At 38.1% G+C, this 19,012-nt stretch overlaps 1 protein-coding gene across 1 annotated transcript in view; it reads right to left on the bottom strand.

Moving 5' to 3' along the window:
* Nucleotides 1–19,012, bottom strand: part of frmd3 (FERM domain containing 3) — a 51,203-nt gene that overhangs the window by 26,073 nt on the left and 6,118 nt on the right. Inside the window, exons 2-5 of the mRNA XM_062417155.1 lie at nt 10,076–10,180; nt 8,683–8,725; nt 4,016–4,097; nt 1,603–1,700 (exon numbers count right to left, since the gene is read on the bottom strand). Of these exons, the coding sequence (XP_062273139.1) occupies nt 1,603–1,700; nt 4,016–4,097; nt 8,683–8,725; nt 10,076–10,180 (328 nt within the window). The remainder of the gene's footprint in view (nt 1–1,602; nt 1,701–4,015; nt 4,098–8,682; nt 8,726–10,075; nt 10,181–19,012) is intronic.

Here is a 19,012-nt window from a genome sequence, read left to right as displayed (position 1 = left end):
ATTTCCTTATAGAATTCTGTACAGAGTCCTAACAGACACTAATGTCTCTTTTTAAATCCGTTCTTAATTAGCTGTCATAATAAAGGTTAAATCAAAACTTGCCTGGAGTTTAATTAAAAAAAAGAATCTTTAGCCTATTCTCCAGCTCTATAATCAACACCCTGACAAAGTGGGACAGGACCTGCCCTCGTTAATCTGAGCAGCCAATGATACCCTGAGTCAAGATAACTCAGCCAGTCACACTCCGCTCTCTGGGGAAAATAGCCAATCACAGAGTGTTAGCACAGTTCAGCGATTTGTGTACCAGCCAGAGGGGTTCATGATACAGCTCGGCTAATTCCTATTCTTAATCCATATTAAAGCAAGCCGCTACGCACTGTGATTCAACATAAACTGTTTCTGATAATTAAGTAAAGAATAAAATCTTTCTTATTCCTTTGCCCAGTGGTCTATATAGATCTTGTGATGCTCGATTTCAACATCAGTCTGATCGCTTGAATGCAGAATGAAGCTAGTTAATAAGGTAGAGACCAGTTAAATGAATTCACTGGTTTGGTTGTCAAACAGTTAGTCAGTCTGGGCTCTGGTCTGAACCAAGACCCTGATCTTTACCTAAACTTAACAAAGTGCTGCCAGTGCCTAAACATAACCATAAAAAGTGTAATCATGCTATGTGATGCTGCTGTGAACATTTTACTTATAAGGTCAGTATCAACATTTTTGCACATTATACATTAATTAACAACCTTTTTTATCATTATGCTGATAGGAAATATCATTCAGCCAGCATTACATTTCTAGCAAAATGTATTTTAAATTGCAATTCCGTGGTAAATATAAATGTAATTTCTAGGAGACAGGGTTGAACTGTAACTGAGATGGCGTAACTGATTTTCCTTATACTGAAAAGCCAGATTTGAACTAAAACTGTGAAACAATTACACATGTACAAGTATTTCAGTCAGCCAACTCTAAGAATTGGACAGTACTGCTGATTGCTGTCTAGGCTTTGAGCTCTAAGCTCACAAGGAAGCACCAAGCTCAGCACAGCAGGGAGCGATAATATTAAATTCCAGAGTTACACAGACTGAGAGTCTACAGGTGGATGCTGCAGTGGAGGTGGAGCTTTTGAAATGCTATATGAACAGCAGCGGTGGCACTAGCAGCAAGTGACAACATAGAGCAGCTTTCAGGTGAGCGGTGTGGCAGCAAGGATGCAGTGAGCAGAGCTTAAATACACCACTATGATTAAAAGATGGATAAGTATTGGAGTGACTCAATTTGGCTGCCTGAAATAGCTGTCAGGGCTGCTATTGTTATGTACACATCAACTACTATAAACCACACAACACAAGTCATATCTGGATTGTGTTTAAAGTGTGATAAAAGTGCAGCAAAACCAGAATGACAGACAGACAAAAAACAGAAACAGGAAGAGCTGGTGAGCTCTGTTCAGCTGCTGTATGAGTAAAAAGTTTCCTCTGAGTGAATCTTAAATATCAAATATAATCATTATGAGTGGGGATTTACTGATAACATGCTCCATCACTAATATATATCAGTGCTTCTAAATCAAATTCATTGACAGTCGACAGGCCTCACCCTGTATGATGCAGGCACCCAGATAGGCAGCTTCAGCGAAGGGACAGAGGAGACGGCCATGGTAGATATCTCTCTTCAGCTGGAGGTACAGGAGATACCTGGACACACAAACACAACAAGCACACACACACACACACACACACACATAAATGGAGATGAGGGGAGGTGAGAAAAGAAAATAATATTGTCATTTGTATCAAAGATAAATTACAAAATTCCACTATAACCTTTTTAAAGTAAACTATGAATGAAACAAAGACTGTTTTACTCATTTTGATCAATTTCATGTGACGATTAACCCAAATTAACTCAAATCCACAATAAGCAATTGTATGGCTTCAAAATATTGCAATAGAATTTCAATAGAATTATTTGGACAAATATTTCTTGCAAACAAGGTTTTAATCTCAATGTGACTTCCTGTTTAAATAAAGGTTTAAAAAATAAATAACAATAATTCAATCATGACTTATTAAAATAAAGAGTGTACTTAATATGTATTCTGTAATATGAGCATTAATTGAAGAATGTTAATGTATATTAAGTTAATCAAAAATGAATATCAGTGTTGCTGTGTCATAACATTTCCAGATGATGCTAAAATCCATAAAATCGACATGACCTCAGTCCTTTGGAGAAATTAGAGATTAGAGAAACGAGAGTATTGCCATGGAGACAACTACCATACAGAGGGGACTGGCGCTGTAGTTACTATGGCAACGACTTCAACGGAGGAAAGTTAAGGCATGCTGCTGACATGCTGAATTGTTTTGCGTTGCCAAGGAAACGACAAATGACAGGGGTGCTGAAACTAGGGACATTTGTTGCCATGGATACCGATGAGTTTCCAGAGGAGGCTCCAGACGACCTCGGCCACTTATGCTACAGAGTTGACTGACTCATTGAATTTGTTTTTGAACTACGGTGACGGAAGCAGCAGAAGCAAAGCATGAAAGATTGAATGGAGAGGAAAGCCTGCTGCTGTGGCTAAACAGTTTTATTTATAGATTTAGTCCGTAGCCGCATAACGCTTCCTCCAATTGGTCTAAAAAAAAAACACACACACACATTAAAATGATTGCCACAGTTATAATTATTCTTTTTCTCTGTTACATACTGAACTTTTCTATTTGGCTTTCTTTATCCATATATTTTTTTCCTGTTAGTTTCTCTTTTTTCTTTTCCTTTATTTTCTTCCTCTCTCCCTTCGGCTCATCTGCTCCCACTATGGGGCTCATTATTACCCTTCTCATTTACAATGTGATGTTTGTTTAGGTCAGACTGTTTTACTATGTGATCAGTGAGCATGTTACATCAGTGCAGACCACTTTTAAATTACAACTTTTTTTTGGAAACCCTGTTGCCAGATAATTATTCTGCAAAACTCCAGATAAGCTTAAGTACCGGTGTGTTCAGAAGCTTTACTTTCTGCATTGTCTGTGCTGTATTAAAGTCAGACACACTACACACCTGGACATACTTTGTGAGGTATGTAATCATCCTGTATGGAAGTCATTTCTAAGGATACTGAGCTATTTGTTTTCCTTGTTTATAATATTTGTGAAAAATGTAAAGTTGATGAGGATACTGGCAGACTTCACATTTCATGCTGCGATCTGGAGCACAAACAGCTCACAGCATAATGTACAATTTTGGGGATTTTTATGAAAACACTTAACACCGAGGGCTATGAGTTCAACTGCAGTATGGTTTAAACTTTCCAAACTCAGCTCAACTTTAAATTAATTTTATATCTACTTTTAGAGTGCTAGTATAATGGTGAGACAAGTGAAAACAGTTTTTTTTTCTTTAAGACAAGGTAAAGAACAAAAACTGACAGGAGAACAACATTAAAAAAAAGGTGTTCAAATATGAGAGCATGAGATGTGGGTGGACAAAATATAGATAAAAAAGAGAGCCTGATAACTGAGACTTATCAGAAACTGAAGATCTCAAAAGAAGCTGAAGGTGAGAGACAGGCTGTAAAGCAGCTTTTATAATACTGATGATGTTAGAGAGACACACGAGGGACGAGGTGGAGCTCTGATGAAGTAAAGGGAGAGAAAGGACAAAGAGACACTGACAGAAGGGAAGGAGGAGACACCTTAGGGCTGAAACTACAGACAGAGGGAGTAAAAATGGGTGAGATCTGGACAGGAGGAAGGGCAGAGAGATGCAAGATGGGATGAGGGAAGGAAAGAGGATAGAAAAAGCAGAGATGGTGAGACACGGCAGCTCAGATGGGTCGGACAACACAAAAATCGAGTCCCTGATGAGTTAGCATCTATAATTATCACTATAATGTCTAAGAGAAGGAAAAACATGGAAGTGGAAGAAATGTTTTTTAGGGTACAGTATGCAGTGATTGCAGTGCGTCACTCCTGAAACATTTATTGTCTGAATTTGCTTTTACCTCGTGAGCTCCTCCTTGATTTTCATCGGCTCGTGGGGATAAAACTTGACCCGGAAGCACATAGTGAAGGGCTGCTCGGCTGCTAAAGACAAGAGACACACATGAGCATGAGGAAAGAAGAAATGTCAAGAGAAAAGTGTGAGGAGAGTTGAAGGAGACAGAAAGTAGAGAAGAAAAGGAAAAGAAGTGGGAGACAAAAAGAAATCGGTATGCCTTTAATACTGATTAGTCATTTGATAATTACAGTAATTACACATCACGTACGCACACATCACGTACGCACACACACACACACACACACACACACACACACACACACACACACACACACACACACACACACACACACACACACACACACACACACAGCCTCACTTGAACTGGGGTGTTTCTTTTCCTTTGATCTGAGTCCTAAAGCATTTTATTTCTGACTGTGAGTGTGCATGCGTGTGCAGTTGCTGTGAGAGAGGATCTGAGCTTAGAATTGTACTTAAATATGCACGGTAACACATACGTACAAAAGATGCAGTTACCGTAATACACACTTATCAGATATAACACACATACACATACACACACACACACACACACAGTCAGTGACAGGCTGTGGAGCTAAGACCAAACGACAGCAAGTTCTTAAAATGCCTCCTGGGGTCTACCAGATCAAACAAAATTCAAAACTGTGTACAAACACATATGCACGTGCACACGCGCACACACACACACACACACACACACACACACACACTGACGCAAAAATATTCAAAGTTTACTCAACGAAGCAAACACATCTGCATTATGTACAGTATAAATCATTTTTGAGAGTGTGGGAGTGGCAGTTTGCATCAACAGGAAATGTGTTTTCTTTTATGTTTGTTGTGTTGTTTTTGACCATGACTGCAGTCTTTCCTCTAAACTTAACTGGTTAAGTTTTGTGACACTATTTTTCTAACGGTTACTCACAAACAGTGTCATCCTACTGATAGAGTTGTAAGATGATTTGTCGTTTTGGAAGGCGATGACAAACAATTTAGTCTTTTTGGAAGAGTTTATGCCACATGTGAGCGCATTTGTGTGTGTATCAGGAAGTTTTTATTAAATGTGTAAACAGAAAAAACACTTCTTGAAATATTTTAGTTACCTATAGTGTCATTTATTATGTGGACATATATCTGAGGCCACTTTCAGACCTTCAAACATTCACATTAACCTGATCAAAATTAAACATCTCATGTCTGAAGGTCACTTTTATATAAAAGTCACAATGGTAATCTCACTAAGACGGACAAAGTAAAACTTCCATATCACTTTCAACTTTCAACAAGTTTGAATTGAATGCTGTCAGATTAACATAAAGGCTGCAGCTGCACAAGGTAAAACATGTGTGTCTTATGTCACCGACAAGGGAACACTGGGGAAAAGACACTCTTTGGATGTCAAGGAGATCAACCTCCTCATATCAGATCAGTCTATAAAACTATTATTTTTTCCCTCATGCTGCGACTGGAGCAAAAGAGGATTAAAAAAACCAACCTCTCTTACAACTTTAATTATCAGACCAACACGTCGTCGCTATATTTTCAGCTTTCATTCATTCATGCCAGCTGTTAAATAAATTAATATTCGGTGAAACGCTTCACATACGGTGACAACAGAGGAATTAATGAGTGCATGTCAGACCACACTTTATAAAATAGGGAGCAGAATTTTCTTTTCCAATAACGTTAAATGATGAAATTGATAGAGCACACCTTGCAGTAACAATGATCATTAATTAAGGCGTCAACAGCAAAATAAGTTTTAAAATCCATCAGTGCAGCCTGTGAAGTTGGATAGGTGGCAGAGCAATTTTTATCAAAATGCGTTTTTATGTCACTGCAATTCACAGTATTTCACAAATATTCTCATTAGGAAGATGTATATTCTCTATATACAACAATATTGATAATACAAGGTCATGTACTCCCTCTTCTTTATTTCCCACTCATCACTTCCAGCTAAGAGAGCAGACAAAATGTGTTAGTGACACCCTGTCCCGGCCTAGACGTTTCCTCTTTGCCCTGACTGACCCAGGTGTCCACGTCTGGTTCACCCTCCAGCTTGAATTATTATTTCTGTCATGTTCGCAGGCACTGCAGGCGGTAATTTGGCTGTCCGTGTACGTTAAGCTAATGTGTGAAATTTAGAATACGCATGTTATTTTGAGTGTGAACACAGGGATCTGATATGGATTAGTTTCACAGAAGATAAATGGCGCAAAAAGAAGATACAGAATAATCTCAAATTATAGTAAGTAAGTAGAACAAAGCAAGAGAGACAAACAAGGAAAAGAGGAGAGTGATCAACATGGCAGAGGAGGAGGAATAATCATCTAACATGGGACCAGAAATCTTTACAGTGGCCCTCTGTCTTTAATGGTTTGATACTCAGCGGTTTTATCCCGCTATGAAAAACAGAACACATCTACATAATACATGCTGAGCAATATGAAAGACGCAATCCTCCCACCCGCTCCCAAAAAACTCGAGCTGCTTATTTGCTCAGGCTTAAGGGACCAAGATGCTCTTTTTGAAAACATTTAAGAGAAACTGAATTCACACACACACACACACACACACACACACACACACACACACACACACACACACACACACACACACACACATATATAAATGTGACATATACGTACATAAGCTGAGATACACAAAAAGGAAATAAAACACACCACACATCCTGATTCGAGAATAAATTGTGCCACAGGGGGAACTGATGTGTCAGTATGACTCAGATCTATCCACCACTCGCCCTCCATCGCTCTCTCCCCTCTTTTTATTCATTTCACTCTGTCAGACTCTCTCATATCAACATGTCTCTCCGTTCTTCTCTTTACTCTCGTTTCTCTTTTCTTCCTTAATCTGACTTTCTTTCTTTAGTTACTTTATCTATCACTGTATCTTCTCTCTCTCCTCTGAATAAACCTCACAGATTTTCCGCTTTAACACTCTTGCCCCCCCCACCTCCCCTTCTTTCCTCCTCCATCTCCATCTCTCATTCTAATTTTCTCTGATCTCCTCATCCTCCCTCCTCCTCCTGTCATCTTGCACATGTTCTGATGGAGCAGAATGCACCACTAATAGCTCCTTTATTCATTTATAGCGGGACAGTCATTAAAGGAGTGAGCGAACTCAAGACAGAAAAGTTTACTCTCTTCTCTGGGAGGAGAAAAGAGTGAGACACAAAGAAAGACACAAATATTACAGAGTTGGAAGGAATAAAAGAAAGAAATTTATAAAAGCTGTTAACATAAAAAAGTTGTTAGTAATGACCCTTACGCTCTTGGGTCAGTCGCTTTTTCTTTGCTGATTACAATTAATTTGCAGCAGAGTACATTTAAAAGAAAATTTATTTTATCAGGTTTAGGTGCCAATACATAAGAATCAAAGGACGAGGCCATCTTTTTACACTAGATACCAGACAATCAGTTAGAGGCAGAAGAACAGTAACTAGGTGTGCTGGTCAACATGTAAAATGTTTCTTCTTGATTTAGTTTTCTTTCAAGAAATGCTTGTATGAAATGTAACTGCCAAATGAAGAAAAGCATCATCCTTCCTTGTTCTTTAGACTTTCCATTCCCGAAGTAATTTATTCAGTATAACATTTGCTTCCAGCATGAAATGTCACTCACAGTTCACTTCAGTGTAATGTTGCATGGGTATTTTTTAAGCTGACTGGCCAATTAAAGTGCTATAACGTGTGATTACTTGTGTCATAGTCAAATGGTTGTTATTTTCACATTGATCGGTTGCAGAACATTGGAGAAAAAAAGGCAGGTCTTATCTATCATGAGTCTGTCAGAGGCAAAAGCCTAGAGGGAAGGGAAAAAGTTAGGAAAGCTGGCATGCTGCTGAGAAGCAGAAAACCGTGACAATGGTCAAGGGACAATTTGGAGCAAATTTATGCTCAAGGGAAACCTGCATCCTTTCTGTGGCGATGGCAATCAATGGTACTCGCTGGTACAATACTGTAGAATAAGTCTTGATGTTAATTTCTCTAGGTGTAAAAAATATATATATTTCCTCATTTGTATTATCATATTATCTTAAGTGTCATGACACTTGTCACTGGTCAGCTTGCACACCCACTTAAAACCTTAAGCCTGTTTACTGTACATGTTTGTCAATTAATCTCTCTGCTGTGAGCTTGTTTACTCATGCCATGTCTGTGTATTTCACTTTGGTGTTAGTTTATTTCCTTTTTGGGACAGGTGTCCCTCTGGCTGTGACTGTGGTTATGAGAACCTCTGCTTGTCACTTTGTCTGTGTTGTGCCTTTGTTTGCCCCCCTGTGGTGTTCTTCTGAAAAAGTCGCTGTCTGATATTGTCTGGCTCTGTCACTAATCATAATGTTAGCACTATCTCCTGCAGATATAGGCTCCTATGACCTTAAAGCATGCATTTACCATACATAATCAGCTTTTATGTAATAGGCTATATGTATATGGGCTATATGTATTTGATGTATGTCTAAGTGGCTGTAGCACTGTTGCATGTATGATGTTATGACCCTATGTGTGTTTGAGTCCCTGTGGTGTTATCTGACCCCTTCAAACTGACGCTTGGTCCTACGGAGACAAACACAGAAACAGAAAGAAACAGAAAGGACACTTACACTTCATTTGCCTCACCACAGGCTTATTGGGCTCCAGCCAGTGCTGAGAGAGAGAGGGAGAGGGAGAGGGAAAGAGAGGGAGAAAGAGAGAAACAAGTTAGATGTTACTCGAAAATACAGATGTTCTCTCAGAGAACAGATAAGATTAACATATAACAGTTTCAACTAATTTTCTAAATCAAAAATATTTTCATATTTCTTACAAATTATTGAATGACACATTGCTTTACCTTTAGCAATGTGTTGAAAACATCAGACAGTTTACATTGTGAAATTTTATGTGCCTGAATGCATCATTGATTGATATGTTTCGTTTTTTATTATACATTATATTATATTATATTATATAAAGTCTTGGCCATTCTGACCCTGCTGGATGGACTTTTAATGTCTTATAATGTCTATGATTACTTTGTAGTTTTAGTCCACAGTTTTAAAAAGCTCTACCCCATAATTCAGAGCCTTTATTCTATTGTAGCTATGTTTTTTTAAACTGCACTGTACTGTACTGATTCCTTTTGTGTTGTAACACCTCTTGCTGGAGTTTGTTTGTTGTTATTTCAGTCTGGTTTTGCATTTTAAATACAACTCGAGGCCAGCTGAGCTTCTGTTGAGACGAAGCATCTGGTCCCTTCTGTGTGTGGGCTGTCAGAATTATGGAGGCTGATCTTGTCATTATTTGTCATTTGAAGTTGTAACTGCTGCTGACTGAGATCCAACATTCCCATTTAGGCCACGATGGCTCAGTGGAGCTGTTTCCTCTTTGAGTGCTTAATCAGTTTCTTTATTTTTGTTCTTCTGCTGTGATTATGTGAAGGTTTGTAGTATATTTTTTTGGAAGGGGCAACATTTGCATCATTAATGTGTTGACAAATAGATCTTGTTTCATAGGCAAAACAGCAGAGGGAGATTTACAAAATGGTTATTATTTCCTTTCATTGCAATAATTAATGACAACTCAATATAAACAAATGTGTTTTGCCTCAGGTTAAAATCTAGAGACTGGAAGCATCCAGATTATGATCACTGATTGAGATGCACATGGCGTTTAACAGTTGATTAGATCAAGTAATCAATTAGTCAACCAAAGGAAATTACTCATCAACAATTCTGATGATCACAAAATCATTTATATCTAACATCAAGCTACATGAGAAACCCTTCAAGCTTTTTAAACATGATGATTTGCTTTTTCTCTGTTTGATATCATTTCAACTTGAATATCTTTGGACTGTCAATTTGAAGACATCACTTTGTGTAATTTCTCACTCTTTTTTGATATTTTATAGACTTAACAACATTGATCAATTACAAATACATATGATTAACAGATGAATCATTATGAAAATACTATTAGTTGAAGTTTTGTGTTGTCAGACAGTACTGCAGTTACCCTCTGTTTCTCAGGATCCACATATCGAATACCAAAGTAGTCTTTCTCGAGTAGGTTGTAGTGGTTACACACATGATCCAACAGGAATTGGCCTTTGGTGTCTCTCTGTAAAGAAATAAAACACAAAAACACAATAAAAACGTCAGTCCGGGAAGTTTTTCGGGTGCCAAACAATCTGATCAAAAAACACTTTCTATCCATGCTGACGAATCTCATAAACCTCTCCTGCCTGTGACTGCAGCAAACAATCCCCTCTTGGGTAGCATTTCTGTGATGCACACATAGTTTTATGATGGTGAAACATGTTAGCGGGAAGAAATATATCAGCAATTTTAGACCTCTTGGTGATGATATACAGCATCTGCTGTGGGTCACATCCAGACTCAAGCCAGCAAATATAACCTACATGCAGTTCATAAACACAGTGCAGACACAGAGCGATCAATAATCACTCTGCATTTATTACCTGCCCCTCAGTCAATATCTACTCATCACATACAGGCATGCACACGGCAGGCAAAAATGTGTGCAGCTTAGCACAAAATAACTCTCAAATGTATGTACAGCAAGCTGTGGCATAAAACTGAATATGCATATGTTGTTTGATTTATTTACAGTCAGCACACACAAGCTGACTCTGAACAAATACATTTTCCATTCTCACCTTCCTAACCTTTCTACTAAAGCTGTCGATGTTCATCAGATTGTCATTTTGTCATATGGTATGCATCATGTGTTCCCTCAAGTGATTGTGTATGTGTGTTGATGTGTATGTGAGTGCTTGTTTTCTATAACTGCTCCATAACCTGCTGATGGAGGAAGAATCCATGCTCAGTTAAGCAGGACTGATTGATTCACTAGGAAATTGTCTGTTTGCCCTTCGTTGTGATTTACTTACTGCCGCACGGGGACACACACACACACACACACACACACACACACACACACACACACACACACACACACACAAATACAAACACACACACAGACACAGAGAGCCACAGCTGTCTTTTTGGCCGCAGCTTCTCAGTAAAACTGTCAATCAACTCTAATGTCACTATGCTATAAAACCACGACAGGTCTCCATGACAACAAACTAGCATTATCATGTCTGGTTTGTTCTAAATACCTGTCCTGATTGTTTTCATTGACTGTGAAACATTTCATACACTTCTTTTGCACTAAGGATACTTAATGTTTTTCTGGGAAAGGTGTCTCAACTCCCTCCTTCACTTTCAGCTGAGAAAGACATTATTATGATGTACTTTGAGCAGAAAAGCGCCTTATATCCCTGCTTTTTCCTCTTCTGTCCAATATAGGTGGGCATGCCATTTCAGCAGTGGTTGGTATGTTTTGTTCTTTTTCAGCAAGCAAGCTGAGGACATTAGTTTGAGTCATTGGCTTTGTTTGCAAATTCTACCAGCAGTAATTTGCAGCTGAAATGCACCATAGGGTCAGTGATTGACAGACGCTGGCTTTACAGTTGAATGGTTGTAGCAGAAAACCTGCTCATAAGTCCTCATAAGTCCACACGACTAATGAGGACTTATGAGCAGAACAACCTTTGATTGTTTCTTTTGAAAGGTTTTTGGAGGCCTCAAGTGGTGGAAATATCCCGTATTTTTTATAACATTTAAAAAAAAATTAAATATAAATTAGTGCAACAGAAATGTATTTAGCTCTTTCTTATCACTTACATTTTTGTCTGACCCCTCAGAAATATCCATTTGTGACCCAGTGCAGCGTTTGATTACAAAGAAATAACTGAATGAAAGATCTGTGCTGGTGCTTTTACATCTTTCTCATCACCAAATGACGCACTTGCATCCATTACAGCCAACTGGTTTTCATTTGTGTTAAATAATCCATGTTTCTACAGATTTTAGACAAGAGGAAAATAACTAAAAGGAAGATTCCCAGAACAGCAAAGTACTGCCAACTTCTCATCATGACTGCTCCCCAAAACAGCACCTCACACGACCCCCGGTCAGTTATGACTGCAGTATATGTAATCCGCTGCTCGTCAGACTTTATTTCACATTAACATAAATTCCTGTAGATACTGTACGTGTGTTATGTTTGGTAAACACAGTAATCTAACAATTCAACAGAATTGTTAGATTACTGAGCTAAACAGAGCAGACTCACATCTCTTTTTGAGTCATGCACCATTTCTCAGTACATAATCTGTTATGTGCAGTAATTGCAGCACACTGTAGGTGTTAATATAACAGCCACAAAAAAAGCAACATATTTCCTGTGAATGTCTCAGCAACAGAACGAATGAAACATTGTAAAAACCCAAACAGCACAGTGATAAAAATAGCAGATATGTGCTAATTAATATTTAATGTTCATGTTTAATTAATTGTATTCACATTTTACTGTTTTAATGTCTGTTACCTCCGTCTACTTCTACTGAATGAAAAAAATAGAAAAAAATAAAGTGGATGTATGGATGTAATTTTGGCTAAACTGATGTGATGTTATTAATCATTGACTGTATATACATTTAAATACACTCAATGATATTAATACATATCTAGATTTGTTTTCTTATATGCATGATGAATTTCATGTATAAAATACTGTCCTACTTTGCCGACAGTATTGTCCGTCTCAACCTGAAAATTAGACTTTGTTGAACAAGGGTGTCATATATATTTTTTGGTTATAACTTAATTTTAGTTACCTTTAAAAACTGTATTTCACGGCAGGTATCTAGTCATGAATTTACTTAAGTTAAATAAACATCACTTAAGTTGGATTTGACACACGAATGGAGCTTTAGTGAAAGTTTAGTCAGGAAGAGCTTTAGTTTTATTTCTGAAACCATCTGTCATTCCCATCCTTCATGCATGCTCACTCATAATGTCCTTGCTGTCATTCCTCTGGGCTTCAATTAAGATGTCAGATGTTCACGTCAGCTGGCCACATCTAACCAATAGCACAATGACACACTTTCATTGTCAGCATATCATCTTGAGGCTGTCTTTTTAAATATGTTTTCTCCCTCTCTGCCTCAGTACTTTCATGATGGTGTTGTGCAAGTCCCACCACCTTCAGATCACCACCTAGTCTTTGCAGATTCATCAGTGCACTTCATCACTTCATAAACCTCATCACCAGCCTTATCAGTCGCAGCAGAGTCATCAGCAGCCACCACCATCAGGTCTGGACTCCATGGGGGATTTACCTGATGTCCCCCAATTCAAATCTAACTACCAAAGACTTTGAACAACACTTAATCTTCAACATCATCAGTATAAAACAAATGTTTTTCTTCCTCATTCACTTGTCTCTTCTGATTGAAATGTAGTCTAGAGCATGATTTGTCAAAAACTGTCCCACTTTACCTGAACTCACCCTATATCATTTACACTCAGAACCGTGCCAAACAATAATTTACTCTTGATCGGGAAAAACATTTCTCCAGACCCAGACCGCCTTTAAATTAACACATCAGTATCACCTTACCCCCCTTTTGATCATTCAGCTACCTGTTAGTTGCCATAGTTAGCAAGGAGCTCCAGCTGATGAAGAAAAAATGCTTTATAAAAAATGCAATTAAAAAAAAAGAATGATGGTAATGTACAAACACCACTACAAGACCAAATTTAGAACAAAACAATTTAGAATAAAACAATCACCAGAATACAGGAGCACAAACCACAAAACTGTACCAGCTGAAGTCGTCATATCAAAACTCCAGGTGAATAATTGTAAAATCAATTACATTTACAACAATGAATACAGTAAAGATCTCATTAATGAACACTCACACCAGTCTTTCTGTCTGGCCATCGCACCTTTTTATGCTCAGATTTTGGCCCCTATGACATGTATTTGAGTGCAACTGCCCTTTACCAATCAAAGCAGAGAAAATACAGGTTGAGCAGTTGTGGCAATAACAAGCTAACATAAAAGTAGCTGACAAATCCAGGTCAATACAACAAACAATGAAGACAAATTAAAAATAAAACAAGTACACAATACACAATGCACAGAAGGATTTCACATATAGGCTAATCACGCATATACAGTTCAAGTGCACATTATCATATCAATATTTAATTAACCACGGTTCCCAGTTGCTCAGCCATTTTTCTGAAGGAATGTCAGACTCAAACAAACAAGGTTGGTGTATTTATATTTATTTCTCTGTATTTAAAATCTGCACAGTTAGAGGCATGTCCCTGCTGACCTTTGTTATATCACTGCAGCAACGATCAGCTGTGGGTGATCTCTCAGACATGATGTCCCTATTGGCTGGTTCAGGTTTACTGTTATATCACTGTGGCACAAGTAAGGGGTGAAACGAGTGTGTCTGCCGGCGAAAACAGAGCTAAAAAAAGAGTGAATGCAGGAAATATCGGAAGATTGACTAAGATGAGCGAGGAAGAGAGGGAGAGACAAAGTGAGGAAGAGAGATATAAAGAGTCTATGTCATGTCCAACAAGGGCTGAATACATATTTTATGTTTCCAAAGGCTGAGTATTAATAATTAACCTGGTCATCCTGTCTCTACATGATCTCACCTAATGATGGCACAGTGCTCTTCTCTCTGCTTCGCTTGAACACACAGACACATACACACACTTTGAACAGAGCCTCGGCAAAGAGTGTATTCAGTTTAGCAGGAGCAAAGTGCACTTTGACGTGTGTGTCCTCGAGTGTGTCTATCCGTCCTCTGACGTTTGGTCAAGAAAAAACAACCTTTTTGCAGCCAGCTGAGTCCAGACACAAACTGAGCAGACTAAAATAGAAAGAGGTCTGAAACGCCATCAGCATGCCTAATATAAAAACACATTTACAATCAATTATTCATTCCTACATGTGTCTTGAATTCACAAAAAACTTTTGCTAGCTTTGACCTCCATAAATTGCCACTGTGGAGTGGAATCAGGCACAATTCATGATCAAACCTAACCCCAGTCTGTGCGTTTTATCATTATGTTTGAGTAACAGAGCTAAGTATCAGTTCTTCTGAAAGATGAACCCTTGCTGATGCTTCAAAAACTCAGAAGGTTGTTCAACAACTGCTTTTAAGGTATTTTCAGGATACACCTGATAATTTTGGCCACCTTGGGAACAGCGGAAACTACTTGTTAACAGAACACTATCACTAGCTGACATGTTAGGAAACAGCTCATTTACACATCCAGCAGTAACAAAGCAACATTATTATTCATTTGGAGTCGTATTTCTAGCAACCTACTGGTAAGTCCAATATTCACTCTCTTTTAGCTCTGTTTTCGCTCTCATCCAATTCTTGAGAAAAATATCTGGCTCTTTAGCCACTAAATGCTCCACTATGTTCACCAGCTAGTTGTTAGCTGTGTGTGTGCATTTGTTTCTGGTACTGAGAAGATACTGTATGAGTGTGCTGAGAGTGAACCAGAGCTGTAATGTTGCAGTTGGACAGCTCAACAATGAGCTGAAATTCGCTATGAAGCTCTTTAAAGCCGAAGGGAGCTGCAGTGTCGTATGATAATTGTAGGTTAATCAGACACCTCTGGCATTACATTGCCATTTGATACATTGTTGTGATAAAAATATATTGATTATAGCTGCTTTAAAGATATTCAACCCTTTTACCTTTTAACCCTAACCCTTCATACTGCGAACAAAGATGGTGACCAGAAATGACATACTATCTCCTTGCTTGTTTTGTATGACACAAAAAATTATAAAAAATAAAAATGCATTACTGTGTCAGAAAATAAAAAATCATGGAAAAATAATGATAGAAAATGTAGATAAGTATAAATGATAATAAAACTAAACTAAAATACAGGTTCTCATCATACAAATTGAGCCTAGAGTAGTAGCTTTGGAAACAAGTTAAAAATCTTCTCTATCATGCTGAGGAATGAAATGTTTCTTATTCCAAAAGGTTAGAGGGAGATTCTATAAATATCTTACAGCAGTTCATGTTGTTAAATAACGTTTTGTTTTTTTCACAGATCGGCTGGGGACTAACTTTAATCCAAATAAGGCGATTAGATTAAACTATATAACAATATGTAAATTACCCAGTATTAAAATCATTGAAAGCCTATCAAGAACTTCTTCTGACCTACAATCATGAGCACATCTCAAGACTTTGTGATAATGAGTCATGCACTAGGACCCTGGGTTCCATGGCCCAGTTAAACGCTGCATGTTGTTTAATTAATATGCATGCCAGCTCAATTATGACTGGTCCTCATCGACTTCAACGTGATTTATTACATGACACGGCATACCTAACTGGCCGAGCTGAAAACGCTGTGAGGTGAAAGAGCGTTAAATTCCTTAAGCGAGGAAACTAAACACACACTCCCATCTGCACACAGAGAGAGGGAGTGACGGAAGGGAGACGGAGAGAGGAGTGGGACTTTAAAGATAAAGATATGCTCCTCTTTGCCTCCACACAAACCAATTTAAAACCTAGTGCCTGGCATTAAGACAAATGCTACACTAATCCATGGCTTTTCTCTGCTTTCACTACTGCTACACTTCAGGGAAATGGAGATTTAAGATGTTAGTGGACCAATTTGCCAATTTATTTGCCAATTAAGGCAAGTGTGTAAGCAGGCTTTTGTGTATGTGTGACAACATTGTTCTCCTGTTATTAACAGTGGCAGTATCTCTAAAGCCAGTTTATATTTACCACCCAAAAGTCGACCCCTCGAGCCAATGAATGGATCGATGCAGAGGCTTGACCAGGATACAACAGAGACAGATCAATATGCTGGATGCTGGGTGTGGGAAAAGCAATGCAGAAGATAAAAAAGAGGTAAAACCCTTTCCTCTTCTCTTCTTTTCTCTACTAGGATGTAGAGGCACATTTCCAAGCACATTTTTCATCCACATGACCTTTTTATCCATTTAACATCCTTTCATTTCATGTTAAATCATCTTATTCCACTCTCTGACTGACTCATAAATACACACTCTCTGCTGGCTTGCTCTAACTTTTGAAGTTAGAGAATATGTTATTTACACTGAGAGAAATATTCAAACCCAGCTGCATTATTCCATAAAAAGGAAATATTACAGACAGTTTGTGCATCATTTTACAAACATTTTCAAGTTCAGACTGACATACTTCATATTTTAGAATTGAAAATAAAATTCTCTCTATGATTGAACAATATTTGGTTGCACAGCAAAAGTTTGAGATGTTCCACCGGTGGTCAGTGGGGTTCGATCAATTTCAAAGACTAGACTCCTTGAAAATACAGCTAGTAAAGTGTGCATAGTAATATCTTAAAACAGATTTTAAAAGTAAGCTAGAGACAGGATTGAAATACAAATCATTTTCTGAGGCTACGCTGAGTACAAGAGCAGGGGATCAAACACTTCAGCAGGCGAGCTGAATTATGGAGCGCATCCAATTTATATTAAGGAGAGAAACCTTTGGAAAGATGTGTTTGACCTCACCACCACCCCTGTCTGTAGTAACCTCCCATCATCACACCATTTATCAGTAAGCAGTTAGTGAGTAGTAAATCCATGCTGCCTTTGTTTTGTATCTGAAAGGGAAAATTGAAAGACAGTCAAGATGTAATTTCTCAGATTGAAACACACACACAACTCCAGTATAGTATTGATCTCATGAGCTGCATAACAGAGTCCGTTAAGTTTAACCTCTTCAACCACTGACCCACAACAGTAATGGACTCTTGCCTGGAGCTACAGACTCATGGACTTCCTTATCATCATCATCATCATCATCATCATCATCAAAGCATGGCAAGAAAAGGAGAGTAGATGACACAGTTTTTTATTGAAGTTTGGACACTTAACCTCTTACTACTGGAATATCCAACTTTGCCTAAGTCCACACCTTTGAATCCAACCACTCCACCAAGTTAAGCTCACAATTCTGTCTGATATCAGGGAATATCTAAGTGATAGTTTGTGAAACAGTGGAAGTTTTAATGTTTTGCCACTGCTTGGAAGCCTCTGCAGGTTGCAAACATTTGATTTGATCCACATTCTTCATATATACCTGCACTATTCACCTAAAATCATCCATCTGTTTCTCCATTCTTCCTATTTTTTTTCTTCCTTTTCCTTATCCCATGATGTTGAACAGATTGTAAAGTCATTGAGGCAAATGTGTGCTTTTGGGGCATATAAATAAAACTGACTTATATGGACTTAACATTTCCTGAAGAAGAAGACTCATTTATATTCCCTTGGTTTTCCTACCTTTAAGGCTGTTTTTTTCATTCTGTTTTAAATCTGTCTTGTTCTTGTGCCAGTTACAATCCTTGCTGTTTAGTAATTTGTGCTCAGTTATTTTAATTGTGAAGCACATTGTATTTTTTCTTTTCAAAAAGTGCCATATAAATACTAACTTCTCTGTTCCTGCTATACTTTAAAGTGATCAGTGGTCATTTCCTATATCAATTATGTATTTTGTTAACATTTTTGTTTATGTGGGATTAAGTGAAGTTTGAACGGATGATAACAGTATAAATTTAAGATGGTACAGTAGATCAGAATACTTTGACTTGTTCTAAAAATGTGTACATATCAAAGGGATAATCCCTGCCTTCCCTTTGAAGAGCTCTCATACTACAGTGACTGTGACCTTGTCCCCAAGAGGGAGGAGAAAAAAATCAATTACCTTATAATCACCTGCAATACTACAGAGACATGTTCTCTCTCTCTTGCTCTCTCTCTTTTGTTTCACACACGCCCACACACACACACACACACACACACACACACACACACACACACACACACACACACACACACACACACACACACACACACACACACACAACGTGGGCACAAAGGCATGCATAAATTAACACACAATATAAAACATGTCATGTACACCTACACACACACACACACACACACACACACTGGGTTCCCAGCCTAATAAGCTTAGAGGTGGGCCATAAATGATCAATATATGGATGGAGGAGAACC

Source organism: Scomber scombrus, chromosome 4 (assembly GCF_963691925.1).
Source record: "Scomber scombrus chromosome 4, fScoSco1.1, whole genome shotgun sequence".
In the NCBI taxonomy this organism is placed as follows: Eukaryota; Metazoa; Chordata; class Actinopteri; order Scombriformes; family Scombridae; genus Scomber; species Scomber scombrus.
Note: the sequence above shows the minus strand (reverse complement) of the source record. Positions and strands in the feature narration are given on the sequence as shown.